General features: G+C 45.9%; 5 protein-coding genes across 5 annotated transcripts in view; 1 reads left to right on the top strand and 4 right to left on the bottom strand. All coding sequences in view use genetic code 11, as the record gives it.

Moving 5' to 3' along the window:
* Nucleotides 1-4,755, bottom strand: part of EGR_10923 (N-acyl-phosphatidylethanolamine-hydrolyzing phospholipase D) — a gene marked incomplete at both ends in the record, with an annotated part of 6,144 nt that extends 1,389 nt beyond the window's left edge. The window contains 2 exons of the mRNA XM_024500172.1: nt 1,833-2,256; nt 4,742-4,755. Of these exons, the coding sequence (XP_024345417.1) occupies nt 1,833-2,256; nt 4,742-4,755 (438 nt within the window). The remainder of the gene's footprint in view (nt 1-1,832; nt 2,257-4,741) is intronic.
* A 473-nt stretch (nt 4,756-5,228) lies between these two features.
* EGR_10922 (Mitogen-activated protein kinase) lies at nt 5,229-12,759 on the bottom strand (the record flags this gene model as incomplete). Its single annotated transcript, XM_024500171.1, has 10 exons — nt 5,229-5,314; nt 5,370-5,546; nt 6,373-6,451; nt 6,527-6,722; nt 8,632-8,876; nt 9,785-9,896; nt 11,603-11,661; nt 11,737-11,866; nt 11,944-12,012; nt 12,590-12,759. 10 exons carry the CDS (start codon nt 12,757-12,759, stop codon nt 5,229-5,231), a joined length of 1,323 nt encoding a protein of 440 aa, XP_024345416.1.
* A 357-nt stretch (nt 12,760-13,116) lies between these two features.
* On the top strand, nt 13,117-14,268 carry EGR_10921 (Coatomer subunit zeta-1; the record flags this gene model as incomplete). The annotated part of the gene is made up of 8 exons (XM_024500170.1): nt 13,117-13,149; nt 13,447-13,485; nt 13,519-13,587; nt 13,621-13,705; nt 13,737-13,828; nt 13,865-13,998; nt 14,036-14,126; nt 14,221-14,268. 8 exons carry the CDS (start codon nt 13,117-13,119, stop codon nt 14,266-14,268), a joined length of 591 nt encoding a protein of 196 aa, XP_024345415.1.
* Nucleotides 14,269-14,416: 148 nt separating this feature from the next.
* EGR_10920 (Mitogen-activated protein kinase) lies at nt 14,417-16,096 on the bottom strand (the record flags this gene model as incomplete). Its single annotated transcript, XM_024500169.1, has 6 exons — nt 14,417-14,612; nt 14,847-15,078; nt 15,289-15,367; nt 15,479-15,630; nt 15,685-15,877; nt 16,022-16,096. 6 exons carry the CDS (start codon nt 16,094-16,096, stop codon nt 14,417-14,419), a joined length of 927 nt encoding a protein of 308 aa, XP_024345414.1.
* Nucleotides 16,097-16,265: 169 nt separating this feature from the next.
* On the bottom strand, nt 16,266-19,703 carry EGR_10919 (Mitogen-activated protein kinase; the record flags this gene model as incomplete). Its single annotated transcript, XM_024500168.1, has 6 exons — nt 16,266-16,439; nt 17,030-17,141; nt 17,241-17,299; nt 19,089-19,218; nt 19,291-19,393; nt 19,529-19,703. The coding sequence occupies 6 exons, from the start codon at nt 19,701-19,703 to the stop codon at nt 16,266-16,268; spliced, it is 753 nt and encodes a 250-aa protein (XP_024345413.1).
* Nucleotides 19,704-19,858: the final 155 nt, after the last annotated feature.

Here is a 19,858-nt window from a genome sequence, read left to right as displayed (position 1 = left end):
TCGCCACAGCGGACAGAGTCAGCCCCCATCCTTTCCTAATTGCGTTCCCTGCTTCCCACTGTGCCTTCATTTAACACACTGAACTCCAGTTGCACTGCAAAAGACGTTTGTTTGAATACACCCGTCAAATACCAAGCGCGCTGACTCAATTAACCACGTTGCCAAGATAGTTCCATCCATTCTCCTCCCGATCCAGAGAAACCGAAACCGCAGAAAGAAGGAAAATGGAACAGAATTACTGCCGGAACACCAGCATTGCTGCTCGGCAAGATCGCCTTTCTCATGCGGCTGCACAGTTTCTTCCGCCGTGATACCCTGACTGATTCATCCGAAGCACGACGAAGGGAATAAACAAGACTCCTCACTTGAATTGTTTTGCTCCCCGATGCAGTGTTTAGCTCGCATTGTACGCGAAGTCAGGCTGCCGTCCTAATCCATAAGGTCATACAAGTAACAACATTGCTCTCTTCCCACTATGCAATAGAAGTCCTCAATCCTGAGAAGACATTATACCACACCCTAGGGCGCAAGGGAGGGAGGAGGATATGACATCGCCTCATCGCCCCTCTTCGCCTCATGCTTCTAAATGTCATGACCACCTTCTTTTCTCCGCTTTAGCATCAGCCCGAACCTTGCTTCGAATGAACACCACCTTTTGCATCTCACGGCCACATCCAAGGCCCGAATCTCATAGTCCACAACGAAGTAAAGCACGTTATGGTAACAAAACTCTGTATGCCGGGGTGTATGAGCATAGCCAGATCCTGCGAAACAAAAATAAATGCAGGTTGTACTTAATCCAACGTGTTCTTTTCTCACCATTCGCAAAAGAACAAACCAGACTTTAACGTCCTTCACAATGCTGCCTAATCCTTCGTTTGGACCATCTCCGGATCTCCACAACAAGAAGACGTTTCAGGTACTCCAACCTCACCAATTATCCACCGTCTTTGCCAGAAATTGTCCACTTAATTCGGCCAACAGGGACCCTGTCACGCCATGTCATTAAACGGAACTCAAGTTTGGGATGTCCGCCAGCCCACTAGAGAATTTCCCTTGTCCATTCGCCAGTGAGGCCTCACTGACTCGTTCATCCACAGCAGATGGCCTACCTCCACCCATTTCAAAGGAGGAGGAATGGGTGCGAAACTGGATTTCACATCGTTGACCTAATGCTATGCACTGCCAAGGGGGTCAGTTTGCGGTGCCCTGATTACTCCGGCACAGTAACATATACAAATACAAACACACCAGGTCTATGCACTCTACACGACCATTTTGTTTGCATAAATAATGCCTACGGTACAACATCCTGTCCTAACTTGTCACCTATTGCCTGTCCAAAAGTTAAGAAAATCAGCTTTGACAATAACTATTCAAGAAATTGCATGATCCTTCCCAGCCTCCAGCGATTTGGCCTCCACAATGGTGGGAGGGAAGAACATGAATACCATCTGGGTTACTAGTCCTCCATACCTTCGGACGAAGTTAGGAAGCAAACAACACCACTGTAGCGCACATTTTTGAGAAAAAAAAGGTTTTCCAAACTTCTGACAGAGTAAAACGGAAGCCGCATTTAGAGTGCCGCGTTCTCATGCATACACCAGAAGACAAATAATAAAAAGCACCTACTCACAATCCATCTGCATTCAGGTAAACCAAACAAGGCATGACGCACAGTGTGGTCGACACCAACTATAATATCCCGGTGCCATGGAGTCAAGCTATTCGTTTCCAAGCCATTTCTGTCCTAGTCAAGAACCTACTTTCAGACACCACATCACAACAAAGCACTGTATTAGCAACACCACCTTCCACTTGAGGAGGCCTACCTTGCAAGGAGGAGGTCGGTATCTGCGCGGACCAATGTACTGTGAAGCAGAGCAGCGCTCCGAGAAGACGGGGTCGCAGAGCACACGAACACCATCGACGTAGACTAGCACAGATGAGTGTCCAAGCCAGGTAAGACGCACCCCATCACCCTTCGCCTCGAATTTGGGTCGATAGATGGGCAAATGGCAGGCGAGCCGAAGATCAGAAGGCGAAGGAGAACAGTCAACATCCCCGGCGGTGAAACCGAGGACAAAACCAGCGCGCAAACGAGTGTCCTCCCACGTCGACCAAGGGTTGGCAAAACGACCCCAACTAGTGATCTTGACTTGGGTCAAATTCTCCGCCATTGACTGCCACAGAACAAAAATCCTCTCAATGTGCAGACCGAACATGTTGGATGCCTTGTCACTACCGTTCCCTGACCTTTATAGACACATTATACAACTGGCAGCAAGAAGTCGTGCTCCAAACAAATTGATTGGGGATGAAAGAAGCAGACAATGGTTTGCACTTTTCAACTTTTCAACAGTGGTCATATCAGTTAACCTGGTAGTGAAGGCGTCAGTGTCATGTCAGTAGAACGGGAAATTTGGACGTGAGGGTCAAGTTTCTTCTAAGGCTTTGCTTATCCGAGTTTGCGCATATCTAGTAATTACCAATGCAGAGGCCCAGGTCCAACTGAAGGGCATGTCACCTATTGCAAAATTAAAATCTACTGAAGAAAAGGGTGTGCCAAGCACGAGAACTACACCAGCCATATCTCCTATGAGCTCCAGAAGATGCTAAAAGGTGCTATTCTTATTGAACTACTTCTCACATCTATTTCAAGAGTAGGGGAAATTCAAATCGCCTCACTTCTAATAAACACGTCTCCCCCTCTTAAATGAAGCTACGGGGCCAGTGCATGCACGTTCAGTAGCAAAAAGGACCGAGTCTTGGCGGTAACGCAAAGCAGGAGCGAAGGCAATGCCAACCACATTCGAAATCAACAAAACACGAAATAAGAAATATCTCACTCACTCAACGCATTAGAGGAAAACGTATTTCGACCTTACCAACAACAAAATGGACTAGGGGCGAAGTGGGTGCAATAACAAGGAGAATATTCAGCATGGAATAGGTAAAGGTGTTGCAAGAAAAAGCTGGGTGTAGTGTTTGTTAACCTACTCGAGAAAAGATGCACAAACCGACAGTCCAAAATAACTGGAGGGGGGGAAGCATCTCAGGTAAAAGTGAAATCCCCTCTGCGGTGAGGTGTTAAGTCAAGTGAGAAGAGTAAGTGAATGCATCACGAGTGCCGACTTGAAGTTTGGGAAAACATTGAAGGTCAACGAGGTCATGCAATTACCGCCGGATGTCCACCAATGAAAAGCAGACGCCGCGAGTCAGTTGCTCCATTTTAAGTCAGTGTACATATATTGTAAAACATGGCTTTTGTAAGCTAGTGTTTCAAGTACTTGTTACAGAGACTAAGACGGAATTTAGCCAATAAAAATTATGGATAAAGGCAGAAAAACAGTGTACTTGCTAGGAAAGACAAATAGTGTAGATCCAATTCGATATTGCTCAATTTGACAAATATGCAGCTTCGTTCCTAGCGGTTGGCAGATAATGTTTGCTGCACTTCATGAATGCCGTCATTTACTTCAATCAAAATGTCTGCTCTGGAGCTAATGGAGTTTATACCATCCATCTAATCTCATCAGTGCAACGCCAGACTTTCCCGAAAGCAGAAGAAGAAGGCACAATACCTCGAGAGAATACACATACTCGACATACAGGTGATAGGGCTACTGGCATAGCCTGATGACCAGACCATCTGGTGAGGTACGACGTCTAGGTGGAAGTGGCTCTTTAGCAAGACCGAACGCTAAACAAACAACAAGCGCATCACCCTCACCGTTAACTTCCCGTGCTCTGGAACTTGAAGCAGAGCTAAAGGTACTGGCATGACTGGGAACCCAACCCACCTGGCGAGTGTGTGATGGCGGAGACGCAAATTGGCCTCCCTAACGTGACCGATAGTAAGTAAGCAACCAACGCATTGCATGCCTCAAGAGTCTCTCAGGCGCTACTTGAGCCATGGCCTCTTAAACACTTACGCACTGAATAGGGGCGAAATGCGGTGATAAGCAAACACGATTTAAAAGCGACCATCCATGTAAGGAATTAGGAAAACGACAAGCTTATGCACTGCCCCCATCGTCCCCAAAGTCACGGCAAATCAGAGCACTGTGGAAGTATACAACACGAGCACAGAAGTGCCATCGGGCTACTAGGAAGGACCAATGGTCATGACGAGGAGGAATTGCAACTTGCGGGCACTCAAACGCTCCCACTGTTCAGCACGTAGATAAACAAATAGTAAGTGACTACTCTCACCACGTGAACGTTGCTACTCCTATCCAAGGAAGAGCAATCTCCATAACTGGGATCTCAAGCACGTTCCTGAAGATGCTTTCAGTGTGGATGATGTCAAAGGCAAACTATTATTTATGCAATCATGAAGGTGTAACAAATGGGAAATCGTGGATAAGCAAGGTTATATGAGGGGCCAATGTCAGCCTCCACCTTGACATTTGATGGCGTCCACTCAGTCACGAGGTTGGCACGATCTGCCCATTTGTCATTCCAAAAGCGTTTTCCAAAATGGGATGCTTTCACATTTATGCCAGAGGTGATACGAGCTGAATGATTTGGCTGACCATGTCACTTGTTGGGTGGGTGGAAGAACCGTAGATTCAGTCATTTCTAGCAAAGTGGGTATCAAAACTACCCGAAAAGGTGAGTCGAGGACCCAAACGACCCTCCATCCAAACCGCCCATTGCAACATCATTAGCGCTTTGACCATGTGTCTTGTGAGTCAGGGAACCCTACCGCTGCACTTGCATTAAGGCAAAAACACACCTTGACCCCCTCATGCGTAAAGCACCTCTTCCAGCCAGCTGTGGCCACGGTGAGTGTCATAATGAGCCATATCCATGTGAGGGATCCATTAACAGCATGGAGAAGGGCTGAGAACCCGGCACCTTGATCCCTCCCTTCAGCCCTGCTGCCTTCGTTCAAATCGCGGAGACTGAAGACCCCACGTCCTCCATCACACAGCAGGTAGGTCAGTAAATGACACCAGTAGCTCGGGTCAGCGCTCAAAGTACATGCAGAAACACACCCCCACACCTCCTTCTAACCAGATAAAAACTAAATCTTCCAAATGAATGCAATGCTATTTGTATTTGTCGATTAGAAACGGCTTTCATATCGAATGACTTGATAATAAAGGAACGAGGAGTGAGTGAGAGAACAAACGAAGAGGTGTCACTTTGCAAGACAGGCGCTACAATTACAACACAGACAGAGAACTAGAAACAGGCGGTCAGGGGAAGGCGCCCAACCATCACGCGTTGATTGGCGAGTACGCGTCTGTCGGTCGGAGGGAGGTCAACTTCGGCTTAAAATTTTGCAGCAGATTCCATGTAGCTTCTGCAAAGATCAACCGCAATAAGTACATTAGAGATGTGCCACCAACTCCACAAACCTTTCCACTCCTCCATGGTGAGGTTGTCGGAATCTATCAGATCGTCTTCCAGTGGTTCTCCTACAGGCTCATCACTCTCGTTGTGATATTCCGCGAAGTATGGATGTGCCAGAGCCTGTGCTGCTGTCAGACGCCGATCCGGATCCAGAACGAGCATCTTCGAGAGGAGGTCCAGCACTACACGCCAATGGAGGTAACATCAACGCACTCAACAACCGGAAGTCGAAACACGAAACATGCCATCAACCCACATGAACCCCAACATCAGCTAATTGCAGGATGCCAGATTACTCCACACTTGTGCAGTCGATTCCGTCTGTGAAGAATGAAACGATTTCGCACGACTTGATTACCCCAAAACCGTCGAGTTAATCAACAACGATTGAATTATACACGCTCCTATTCGCTGAGACAAAGACGCAAACCCTTAGCATTTACTTACCCAAATTCAGTAAACAAACGCCACAGAGTGAGCATCAAACGCCTCTGCCAAGTGCATGATCTGTGTAGTCCACTTTTGCAGCCTCTTTCACTTACATGCAATCGCCGGCTTTCAACTCGCCATGCACGCGGTCGTCTGGCAGCGGCCTCGAAGCAAAGCACTTAGCGCACCCAAACGGGCACCAAGAAAGTACGAATCCCTTCCCTTCTATTAACTACACACCCACATGTCCGTGGCCATCGAAGCATCCACATCCAACTATTGCAGATTTGAGTAGCTAGTGATTTACAGGCATCAATCACAATGCGTGTGCTTTTCTTCCTCCAACACCAACCCAACCTAGGAAACTAAGTCCATTTGAAAGCCTACTTTTCAGCAATCAAACTCGACTTCCACAAAGGGACAAGCGAAATTTTCAAACCAATAAAGTAGGCTTAAACGATTCGCGCAAGTGAGTCAAAGAAACCCGTTCCCGCAAAGTTGAGGGACAAGGAAAGGAAGGAGGCAAGAAGTCGGATTCACCGTTGCCAAGGCAGCCACAAAGAAAAATCAATGACTCACAAACAGGCGAAGCCCACGGAAACGCATCTTTGAGATCCTTCTTGCTGGTATAGTTGAGTTTCTCAATAAATTCCCGTGCCTATTGAGGGAAGAACAATAATACCAAATCAAAGCAATAAAAGCGGGCTGGAGACAAGCGGAGAAGACGCCTTACACTGCTACTGGTAATTTTCTGCATCAATTCTTCGTCCGGAGCGCCCACGATGCTCATGATCTGCTTCACCTGATCGATGTGGTTCAGCCCACGGAAGAGAGGCTGGCGCGTTTTCAGTTCCACCAAAATGCACGCCACTGACCACACATCGACTTGAGGGGTGGATAAAACCGGTGAGAGGGATGCGAATTGAAAGCTCTCGACCCAAAAACAAAGCTTCCAACAAAAATGACTACTGCCTTATAGGGAAGTGGAGGACATTCGCTGTTATTAGCTATACTCTTACTGCAAAGCTTTGAAATGTGATTAAATGAAAATGAACTAGTTCAATTTGTGCATTGGAACATGGAAATTCGTCACACTCCTTTTCGTAGTGGAGATGTGCAATAGTTGACCACCCGTGTAGAAAAATGTAACAAAGCAAAACAATATTTCGGAGGCAAAGCTCTTTAGACGCATTCCACAATACCTTATTACTCGACAAAAAATAAAGTGGATAAAGGGAGAACGGAAGCAATCCCGCCAGTAAATTTGTAAAATCTGCCTTCCATTAGTGGCCGCGACTGGGTCTCGACCGACCAATGAGCAGTCAGGTGCTACGACAGAAAGAAAAGCAATTACGGGAGGCATCAAACAATGCGGATTTACCGACACCACCTACTACTCTCTGTGATTTTGCAATAAATGAAATGACGTCTGTCCAATCGCATTGAAGGCACTTCACAACCATGTCCGTAGGCGCACAACAAGTGAAACGCATTATTGACTAACTTGAAGGATCTTCGAGCCAAAAGTGATTCTTTTCACCTCTGACAAGGAAGATTTCAGCCACCCTGGAGGGTGGTTAAAGACAAGGCTTTGCAATAATGTCGTTTGCATGGCCTCCCCTTTTAGATCAAATGGCCACAACTATGTTGTCAGGCGAGTTAGGCCGGTCTGTCAACGGCCTCCAGGTAAACGTCACCTTGCTCCGAGTTGACCTTCAAGCAGAACAGAAAAAAAAACCCAAAATCCCACTTCCAACGCCCCAAGAGGAGCCACCATTTCTTCTTCACACACTTAAGCCACTAAAATGGGGAATGAGAGATTTTGAGGAAAATGGGACAATGTAAGACAGCAGAGGCGAAAGACAGGGCACCGATGTAAGGCCAACATTTGGCAATAACTCATGCAATGAGGCAAGAAGATGGGCGCAAATAAATTTTCCATTTCAAAAAGCCCCCACAAATTGTCTAAATTGTCACCCCCAAACACCGTTTAGCGGTGTGCGAAAAGTGCTGTTTAACTAGAAAGTTGGACGGGAGAAAAAATCTGTCCTTTTATCAACCACGGGATCCTTGCAAGGTTATTGATGTTAAAGTACAACCTCGGGTAAACCAACCACTCCTCCTTTCCTGAAGAGACTTGAACGAAGGATATGAAGAAGTTAGGCGAACGAGAACACGACGCCTATGTTGACAGAAAAAAAGCCCATAGGTCTCCCCAATTTGTTCACCTTTTTTCGAATTCGCCCCCCCTTCCCCCCACCTTCTCACCCTCTCGCCGTCCATCCTTCAACATTATCTAGGAAATGGAGCAAGTGGCAAAAAACAAACTAATTTGTCCTCAAAGCCAAAAAAACCTACGAATGGAAATGTTAAGACTGGTAAGGGCGCCTCTACAACGTAAACACATGCCGAGAGTTTAGACTTGACAAAAAAGATAAACAGATGGCTTATAGTAACCTATGGTGCGATTGTTTCACGCTCCAAACCACCACACTAGTGCCTTTTATAAAAAAAAGACCTCGGTGGGCTGGTGAGTAACAGCTTTTAAAGAGTAGCAGACAGAGACATGAGAAGTCCATTCTAATGCGATGATGAATAGGTGGTAGATACTTAGCATATCCAACCAGGTCCCATAATTCACCTAGCCTACAAAAGCTAACGCTGAAGACAAGTAGTTCAGCTTACCCCTCTTCACAAAACTGTGACGTAAAAGATACACCTCCTAGCTGCACTACTGAGGCAGCCTTTCGAATTAATCGAGTAGGCACCACATGCCACAGCTCTTCCCATGTGGTTAGTTCGGTCCCACCAAACGCAAATTCTATGCAATCAAGCTACCAGGTCTCGCAAATTACACGCATGTGGAACGAACAAAAAACCTCAATCCTACCTGAGTCGTTGTAATGCATCCAATTAAGCATAACTTCAGGCGCTCGGTACCACCGAGTAACCACGTAGCCCGTCATAAGATGACTCTTTTGCCGCGCCAAACCGAAGTCGATTATACGCAGTTCCACATCGGAGTTTACTCCGATGTTGGAGGGTTTCAGGTCACGGTGGATTATATGGGCACCATGCATGTACTACAGAGAAGAAAAAATATAATAAAGAAACCACGAGACCAATCTGGATACTTGCAGTTGTACGAGAAGATGCCTAGTCAAAGCGGGACTCCCAATTCTACACCCATAGAATAGCACTACTGTGGTGGGGCTATATGCAGTGGTAAATGCCAAGTTTGTTCCATTACTCCACGCAATAGCTGAGACAAATGCAGTCCGAGGTCAACCTGACCACCGTTTGCCAATATGGGATGTAGGCTTTGGCAATGAACCAATTCTGCTGACCATTAAGATCCAAGATCGAATACCCTTGGTGCCCGTATCCTCAAGAACATGCTATGGGGTGTTTAACCAGTCAGTCATAGGACATTTGAATGGTGGGGATCGAGAGAGGGTCATGTGCCTATCAGTGCCACTCTCGACTGTGGTGCTTCTGTTCCCAGCCCACAGCCCAAGGTAGTCATTCCTGCAAACGGTCAATTCAGTATGTGCGACGTCATATCCTGCATGTCTGCCAGCCATAAAACTGCACAAAGGACGAATCATTTTCCGCAAACAGTGAACATGATTTGTTAGGGCAGTTTGGCTAGCAGCAGGGGTTTACGATTTGACCGGCAAAGAAGAACGAAGTGATGGAATGAGTGGGAAGGTCAGAACTTCCTCAGTTTCTGCACTGACAAGCACTGCCAACCGCTCACCGCTCAGACCTCAACCCTACTGAGACCAACCTCTTCGGACCTCCACATGAGTCCTCTGCAGGTAAGCACCGTCGATAAAGTGAAGCAGACCACCCTCATGAATGCTTCAGCTGTGATGGCAACTCTTTCTTTATCGACATTTACAGGTAGTACTTAAGTGTGCAAAGACAACGAAGTCAACAAAGTTCCATTTTCACTTAAAAACGCCTCCAGTATAAGCACTCAAGTTACCTTCAGCGCGCGCAGCATCTGGTATGCGAGGAAGCAGATCTGATCGTCAGTGAGCACCTGCTGAGCCACAATAGCACCCAGGTCGGCATCCATCAGGGGTGTGACAAGGTATCTAAACGATAAGCATCCACATCACTGTGCATCATTGTGTGTGCAAATAACACAAGGCCATTTTTGCACTTCCTATGGTCACTTTGACGACAGTGTCTATCAATTTACCCTATCGCCCAGCCAAATCAAGTGTTTCCTCACATGACACCTAAGGCAATGACTTTGCTCAACTCGTCACTCGGTAGAACTACCAAAACTGGGGAGGACACACACCACCAACGCAAAAACAATGAATCATTTGAAATAACTCCAGTGAGTGAGGAGGAGAATGGCCACTTCCCACCCTATGACTTCTCAATGCATCATTGTCTATTGCACATGAAAGGCAGATAATTTGTACCTCCATTAAAGCCTAGCAGAGAAAGTATTGAAGAGGACACAAACCCGATGATAACCCTCCATGAAGGCAACGTATTTATTAGGAGTTCAAGGCCAGTACACTCTTTAGTGCCGCCATGTTAGAGAACTGAACGAAAGGCATGAACGCGTCAGAAAGTCCCACTCATCATCATCATCAATGATGCTTTTCACAGGAGGACGCAACAACCACGTTTCCAAAAGGCTTCACACAAGTTAGTTTCTACGTCCCCAGATCACTCCTTTCTTGGCTTGAATTACAAAAATGAATAAAGTTGATGCGGGAGAAACTACTCCAACTCCACCCTCTCACCTCCAAATAACTTCAAACCGCCATCAGGTCAAAGACCACCTAGAGCAAGTCCAAAGGCCAAGAAGCACTTTATGCACTTTCACGAGGTGAGAGGCACGCCCTCACTCTCATCCCAAATGACATTCTAATCTGCAGTGGCTGCCAACAAAAAGCATCCCACTTATATGGTGACAGGTCGTAATGCCGAAATGAAGGCACACGTGTCCTACTCGTCACTCGTCTTTTGGACAACGCATAAAAGTTAACTAAGGTGCATTAAACAGTAGAACAGTGTCCAGACAAGACAGACTGAGTGAGTGAATGGGGTTTCAAAGATCAATGGCAGGCTTAGACGCTTCTTCATCGCTGTAGCAACGCTCGTTGGAATATCTCCCACTTCCCTCTCACCAGACAAGCCAGTTCAACCCAATCATTGTGGTTCGAAGTTGCCTGCCCTACGCAGTTAAACTCGGTCCCAAACAGTCAGGCGCCTCCTTAAAATGCCTGCAGGACTTGCAGATGGTGGGGCAGTACTAGATAAGCACACGCGAAATGGAAAGGTGGAGATGAAAAGTTGACAGGAAACGGAGACAACCAGATCTAAGTTGTTCTGAGGCTCAAGGGAAATAGGCATTGTCTGAAAAGCCGAATTCGCATCTAACCTGTGTCTCGGTGGCACGAGATGATGAAAAGGGATGATAAATCGCAAAGACGACACTCCAACTAACAGAATACCTTACATTATCTGTGGTTTTGTTTACAACTGATCGGACAAACCTGTTTGACTATTTTATAAATAAAGCTAAACCATATGCCATAACGGCTAGGTGGGAAGTAAACGACACCGCCCATACTAAACCACGAGGGCAAGATATTGGGAAAATTAAACATTTAATTCCTTCCTCCAAAAAACCAACATTGCAAGTAAGCTTACCGACTGTGGTAAAAATTCTGGCACCCTCTAATACTCCCAATGACACCCTATTTATTGCAATAGGAAGGAAAAGTAGAAAAGCAAACAAGTGAATAGCGGAAGGGAGAATAGGCATGATACGTACACGTCTTCAAAAGTCTCCAAGGAGGTTTGCGGAGTAAATGCATCGATGAGGCAAATAACCTTCACAAAGGAAGCAACAAATAGTGACCATTACTCCGGGGAACAAAAATCGGTAGGAAGGAAACAAAGACGCACGTTTTCATGATCCATTTGAGCCAGAATGGCCAGCTCACGGTAAGTGCGCTTAGCGAACTCTGCATTCTCGAAAGGCCGATCCAACTTCTTAATGGCCACCTCTCTCTGTAAGTACTTGTCGAACGCGGAGCTGTAATGTAAGCATTGGACACACATGTTTGGAAGGGCAAGCACTTAATAATCATATTTGTGAAGTTTAAAAATTACCTTACAGTTCCAAAGCTACCCTGACCGGCGACATTAACGGGGGTAGCGGTCCGGCAGATCCCACCGCAGCTGGTTTATTTCAACAGGGACAAACTGTCGCTCTTAAAGTAGAAACGAAACATAGTGTAGATCCCACCAAGCATCGGTTCGGAAAGTTAGTGCGTGGGTAATATGAAAGCAAAAGGAAAATCCGGTAGAAGGCCACAGGAGACAAGTGTATGCATGCACAAATTTGGCGATCCACGTACCATTTACATCGGGCATGACTGGGAGGGATTCAAAAAGCCTAAAAACAGCAAAGGCACAGCAAACCACACATTGTAAACAGAGGGAAAATCATGGGCGAAACTAAGGAAGTAAACTGATGTAATACTACGAATAGAGATCTACGACCTTTCCCTAAAACATGGAACTCTGGAGAGGTGCAATATTGAAAGACACGCACCCAAATAGGGGTAGGTAATGGAAAGCAGAAAAAAAGTGGCCATAACATTAACACTGAGTCACATAAAATATTGACGAGTGAGACCAATATTGAATTTCTTTAAATGGGCGGTAAGGTGTTTTACGGCACGAAGTAGTTACTGCAAGGCAAACAGAGTTAACTTGGACAAGGCAGTTCCCGAAAAAGACCCAGTAGAGCGACACCTGCAGTAAAGGGCAAATGGAACCCTCAGAGAGACCGACTGCCCCAACACTCGTGAAGAGAACGACCAAACACCGCGGGTAAAGGGCAGTAGGATGATAGGTTTTGCTGCACATAAAGTTAGTTTGAACAAATGCAAAAATGAGGAGACTGGTGAGTGTATCGCACATATTACCTCAATTCGTATAAAACGAATGGCATCGACGTGACAGGAAAGTGGAAAGGTCCAAATCTCCGACAAATGCCTCCCATATTACTCTAATCTGTTGTCAGCCTCTGTATTATTAGGGTTTGCAGAAAGTGGGCGTTATGGAAGTTGCAAAGAAGGTGGCAATGTTTTAGCTATTGAAGGTGGAAATGTGGGGAGCAGGCAGCGAATGTGCAGCATGATGTACCTGTGTTCGATGGGAACTTAGTGGTTCTTTAGAAGAGAACTCCACAACAGGTGAGGAATTTTCCCCACATTTTGTTTTTGCTCCTGGAACAAGAAAACTGGCTAGATTTGGGCATTCTTCACTTATTCGACCATGACAGCAGTGGGGCACCGCGGTCTGCATTGGGTATGTTTCGGAATTCCTCTTCTTTCTTGTTGGCTGCTCCGTCATGCTGTTTAGTACTTCGAGCTTTCTTACCCACAATTTGTATTTAAATGTACCTTTAATACAAGTATACTGAATTGGGAGCCTTCCGTCTGCTCCCACCTTTTGTGCCCACCTTTTCATTAAGGATATTGCCTTTTCGATTCCTTGGTACTTTGGACTTCTGCCCCAAGGGAATTTTGCTAGATTGTGTGAAGCAAGATTTGCGGATGCACTTACCCGTCACTTATTCACAATTACCTCGTTTTAATATGTCAGGTCGCTAGCGGACTTTACGGCGTTATGACAGCGTTAAAGGTTCGCCCGCCTTCCCCCCTCATCATCCTCTAGGATCTATCTCTTTATGCTGTTAAGGCGATTTTGATTCTGGACAATGAAGGGAAGCGGATAATTGTCAAGGTTTGGAAGTACACCTTTTTTACCCACAGATAGTATTACGATAACACATTTCCATCCTTGAAGGCACAATTGGATTTTGAGAAGAAGTTGTTTTCAAAGACCAGCAAAAGTGCTTATGGTAAGATTGGCATGCTGTTTCCACTTTGAAGCTGAAATCACCCTCTTTGAGGGGACTACTTGTGTTCATCGCACGACCTCGGATATCTACTTCTACATAATCGGCGATGTTAACGAAAACGAGGTTTGTCGCCAGTTTTATGATTCCCCTGCGCTTTAGCTTATGCTTATGAATGCCCTCACCTGCTTGCATGACTCAATCACACAAATTCTGCGAGGTAACTTGGAGAAGAAAACTCTTCTTGATAACCTCGAACTCATCTACCTGGCTGTGGATGAACTGTGCGACGAAGGGTAACTTTGCTGTTGAAAATAGGAGTTGTCATGTTAGGATAATCATGGAATATGACTCTGCTGCGCTGGCTTCGCGGGTCGGAATCAAACCCGAAGAAACATCCCTTAGTGAACAAACGGTTACACAGGTATGCCACCCACAGCCTTTGAAGTGCTACCTTTCGTTCTGTTTCCGTTTCTTGCGTACGCTCCCTTCCAAATGGTACATTTGCTTCCTTTAAGGCAATGCAAGCCGCCCGCGAGCAGATCAAAATGGCCCTTCTGCGATAGACTGAAGAATATTCCGCTTACCCATGTCAAATAAATTGTTACTCTCCTGATGGGTTTCTCCAAACAACGGGAGGTCGTACACTAGGTTGGGAAATGGATTCCTGTTTTACGCACCAAAACACCTAGGCAGAACCTTAAATATTTGATTCTATTTGTGTTTCAATGCAAGGACAAGGACAAGTACGGTGGCCGGGCAGGCGACATTCGCACTTTCAACACGAATATCCACACCTAGAAGCTCTTTGAGTTGTTCAAGTGGTGCATTGCCTAATCCCTCTCGGCTTGATTTGGTGCTGACGGCGGATTCCTGGGCCTGTAATTGCGTAGGAAGTTCCAGGTTGCTTCTGAAATCGGACAAAGTTGCCTTTATCGGGCCATTCAAATGTTTTATACAAAGTGGCGAACCGCATTCCGCTTAGGGACTACGCTGTCGGGGTTTTATCAAGCGCCTCATTGGTACTCTAAGAATCCGTGTCAATACGAAAATTGGGGTAGGTGTGGTACGATTTGTCCGCTCCAATCATGCATTCTGCTCGTAATGCGGGGCATTGCCCCTCTAATACTGGTGGCCAACCTACATACGACACCCATCGGCGGCAAGTACCATGAGGTGGTCTAGAAGTAATCGTTTACCTTTCCACTGATCAATGGTCAAGGAGTTGGATGAAATAAGTTCATCCTCCAACGGTGTGCCCTCCTGTTCATCATTTGCATCGTGATATTCAGCAAAGAATGGATGTGCCAAGGCTTCTGATGCCCTCAATCGACGATCCGGATCAAGAACAAGCATCTTCGAGAGGAGGTCTAACACTAGAAGACAAAAACATAGACATCTTGCACCAAACCTGCCATGCCCACAGTTGGCATGGTAATGCATTGGTCTTGCTCACGTCACAGAACCCCAACGTGTCATTGAGGCAAGCATTAACTTTGTGCGCTATTTTAAGCATTACCACACAATGCAAAGTCCTCACTACTCAAGAGGCCTATTTTAAGTCGCCTTTGGCGAGCTAAACTTACACACGTCTGATGCCCACGGAAAGACCTCCTTAAGATCACGTCTTGGTGGGAGGTTTAGGGTCTTAATGAATGCCCTAGCCTACAAAGGAACCAACATTACCACGAACGTCCACTTAACGTGCTTGCCAAGGTCGCCCGGTTTTGGCCAACCAGGAAAGGGTACGAGTGGCGAGTCCATGCAGCCACTTACACTATCGCTACTAATCTTCCGTCGAAATCCTTCATCTGGCAGGCCAACCACAGCAAGAATTTCTCCAAGTTGCTGCATGGGATTATCACCACGGAATAGGGGTCTGCGAATCTTCATCTCTACCAGAATGCATGCCACCGACCAGACGTCAACTGGAAAAAACAACACGGTTAGATGACATTAATAGGTGTGTCTAAAATACTCACCTGTGTCGTTGTAGTTTATCCAATTGGCGATGAGTTCAGGTGCTCGATACCATCGCGTTACCACATAACTGGACATGTTCTCATTCACCGGACGAGCCAATCCAAAGTCCAGGATTCGTAGATTGCAGTCCTCATCCACAGCTATGTTCTTGGGCTTCAGATCTCGATGAATAATGCTCGCGCCATGCATGTACTGGAGAATTTATAAGGAAAACACATAGTCCCTAACATTTTAGCGGTAAAAACCACCTTGCTGTTCACCAATTCACCGGTTACGCCATCACGAAGGTCCCTTCCAACCAAATCCTCAAAGTTAGGTAAATGTGCGTGCACACACGGAGTGACTCGCCACCTCTTTCAGCTGTGTATTCAGATGTGCGAGTTCGCCAGCCTCCACGGTGTAAGCTCCCATTGTGCTATTTATGGATTCTCTTGCCTTCTGTATACTCTCAATACATCCCTCACACGTGTATGGCTCGTTATGGATCATGCTTTCGAGATGAATCAGACCGCCGCATCAGTGCCAGTGTCAAGTAGTCGCGATCCAGAAGGAGAAACACCCTGACTTACCTGGCAAGCGATTAAAGCTTAACGCCACAGAAAACGATGTCCACTGTGGATAGTCGAGTCTGTGGGTACTTCACACAAAGGCACCGTCCATGCAATGCCACGTCTGCAGTGCCAACCACCTCTACCTCTACTTCCACCTCCTTCGCTGTGGCATGGTAATCAACAACAGAGGTGACGACGTGCCACTAGAGCAATCGGGAAGCGTCCAAAAGCAGCTGTCAACAGCGTCTCCAAGATGATCCAATGAAGTATGCGTGCAAGTGACACCTTCACTTCGCCAATGACAGCTGAATGGACGCCATGCAGGAGACTGAGGAGCATAGGAATGGGGACGATGCTGCGAGGAGGTTATGTGAAGCTGTGCTGACCTGTGTGCTCTGGTGGATGGGTCCGCATTGTTATTCCAGTGTCTGTACACATGGAGGAGGTGGGCAATGCGGCACGAATCGTGTTACGATGGGCGTATCAGGAGGGCTGCGGAGGGCTCCTCATTCAACACTTAAGGGGCAATAAAGGCATGCGGCGACCTAATACATATCCTGTTAGCCATGTACTCAACTACTCGGACTCCTCAGTCTCGCCTGTCTCAACTTCTTCCTCGACAGTGTGGTCTAATGCCCATGAATCCTATCCCTAATGCAAACACTGATTTTGGGTTGCTTAGACGACGCTTCCCCTACATTTTGGAAGAGTCAGTCAAGATTAGTGCGGCAGATGTCAAAGAAATGCAAACAAGTAACCTTGGAGGCAAAAATTGATCACAAAGGAAAAAAACCTTGAGAGCTCGAAGAATTTGGTACACCAGGAAGGTTATTTGGTCGTCATCGAGGACTTGATGCTTTAAAACCTCCGCCAAATCACCTGCCATCAGAGGCATTACAAAAAAACTAAAGGGAAAATATAGAGGGAGGAAAGCTAGGAGTGTGCACTTTGCAAAGCAAACTCATTCTTAAAAAAAACATGACTTCTGCACAAATGGTACTTACATTTCGTTGAAACTTTCCAATGTTGCTTGTGGCGTAAATGCGTCCACCAGAGTTACGACCTAACGCCAAAACAAAGGCTTTTGTAAAATGGAGATAGGAACGAAGAATGTTAATCATATAATGCCACTGCAATGCATTATTTGTTTGTTCAATCCTCGGTTTTGGTCACGGATATCTAGGAGGCTGCGCCAGTGAGCCCTGCACCTTGTGCCATGCCAGCAGCCCCAAGCTCTTCCCTATTTCGACAGTACATAGTCTGCCAGAGTATTATGTCTTCTTTCGTCTTCACGGAAGTCTCGGGACGCTTCAGCCACCCCACGTCTTTCTCCTGACAAAGTTGCTCACCCTAATAAATGCACTACATTCTCCTGACTACCTATTGTCCAGTTCGCAAATCTAGCACCTCTTGAAGAGGAATTACTTGACTACAAATATCAAATCCTAGAACGCCTGTGTTAATGAATCTTTTCACCGATAAAGGGGTTTCTAAAAGAAAAAAAGTGATCACCATCTTGAGTGAGGCATAACCAAACATTGGGGTGCAGTCTTGAAGTGTCGAAGGAAAGTCCACCTGCTTGGACGGTTCTAACATGCTCTAACGACCACTTTTTAGCAAAACGGCTGGATCAATGACGAGAACCGTGCCCAACTATGCGAGGTGAGACCGTGCTTCTCCACAGCCGTCTATGCGAGAACTCAGTGTCGGTGCATTTGTCTGCATCCAGACATTCCAGATAATGATAGAACACCAGCGAGCAAAGAAGAGCTGAAGGCATAGATACCTTCAGAATGACGCTGTCCTTAACACGACCACTACCCCATAGCCTCAGAGGAGAACCAAATACCGCAGCCTACTTCCTCCACACTCCAATTCATTTCCTTTTATTTGCATGCAACACAAATGTGTGACACGCATATTCTATTACCTTACAACAGCTAACTCCACCAAACCACGTTGAAGGAAACAGAGGAGGTACAAAACTCTCTTACTCCAAGCATCACTCTACTCTTCTTCTTCTTTGAACAACAAATAAAATAACAACTAGTGTCATCTCAAAAGGATAATGAATCTGGGCAGTGGAGACCGATTTCCCTTTGGGTCCTCCATCGCAAAACACTCACGCTTAGTACCACACTCCCTTTTTTGATTTGGCTCTAATAAGAGAACGGCTGACAGGCGTGATTACAATAGCTTACTGCCACTTATGTCAGCTGCCAGTGATGCTCCACAATCGACATCAAGGAGTGCCACATCACAAATATAACCCTCTTTTTTCAAGATGGCATGGCAGAATTAGCGCATTTCTCCTGTGTTCATCTTTCCAATGTTTGAATGAGAAAATACACACCTATTTCTTTCCAGTACCTTCCAGTGTTTACATGCTCATTATTCTCCTTCAACTCATTGAAACCAGGCGTTTATGCTTGATGAAGCAACTCCACAGCATGATGAAATCCAGCCTTATACATCCAGTAGGCTATAAATAGGCACGATAGGTGAGGACACAATCCAGAAACTAAACTCTCCAATCTCCTCGACAATGTGAATGCAGGTAAACAAGCGCTACGTTGGACAGAATGATGGTGCATCCCTTCTAACCAACGGCGTACGCTGACCATGTAACACGAAATGATCCACACTGGGTGCCAGTTTTCGCAAAAGTCTCCATCGTCATTTAAACGCCAGCTTCACTTATGACTTATAGTAAGGCCACAGGTAAAGGATAGGAAATTACCACTGCTTGGACGATTTTAAGCGTTTAGTGGATTGCATGTGGACCTACAACTGGGAGGTGTTTAAATAAGCTCTGTTTGTTAATAAATAATTTTAGTGGGGACGGAACTCACGTTCTCATGATCCATATGCGCCATGATAGCCAATTCACGATAAGTACGTTTGGCATCTTCGAGTGTGTCGAATGGTTTATCAATACGTTTTATAGCCACCATGCGCTGTAAAAGGTTGTCTTTTGCAGAGCTAAAATGAAGCCGAATGCACTAATAGACACCTTGAAGAAAAAAAGGACTTTAAGGGAAGAAGAAGTCTCACCATACGACCCCAAACGCCCCACTCCCGACTGACGTGAGGTCAGAATAACGATCAGGGAGGGTCCAGCAAAGCCCATTAAATTCGACGGGAACGAAGTTGCGCTCTGCGTGAGATAGGTGGTGAGAATGCAATGAAAAGCATTTGCAAAAAAGGACTCGAAGGCACATGAGACGCAAAATTAGAAGATTTTTTGTTAAAGCAAAAGCAGCTGTCCTAGTATTCCACCACTTTAACGTACCAGACATACTAATTAGTAAGCTAAAATGCAGGCACAGCGACAAGTCATATACATATTTGACTGAAACGAAAGCCACAACACAAAGACAAGTAAAATTGCTAGTCCAATTTTCAAAATCACGACAAAAAGACCATGCTGCATTCTTAACAAACTTGTGCACATTAAGCAAAAGCATAGCATACAAGAAGTGGCAAGCTCAAAACAGACTGATCGTTGGCTAGGACAGAGGTGAAATACATATGCAATGCCACTTTGTGACTACCAAGTTTTGAGCCACATTTGTTAGGGCTGGGGGCAGTATAAAATCGGAGGGGCTTAGTGCAACAAGAA

Source organism: Echinococcus granulosus (genome assembly GCF_000524195.1).
Source record: "Echinococcus granulosus chromosome Unknown EG_S00303, whole genome shotgun sequence".
Taxonomy (NCBI): domain Eukaryota; kingdom Metazoa; phylum Platyhelminthes; class Cestoda; order Cyclophyllidea; family Taeniidae; genus Echinococcus; species Echinococcus granulosus.
The sequence above is the reverse complement of the archived record's forward strand: the minus strand, read 5'-3'. Positions and strand labels throughout refer to the sequence as shown.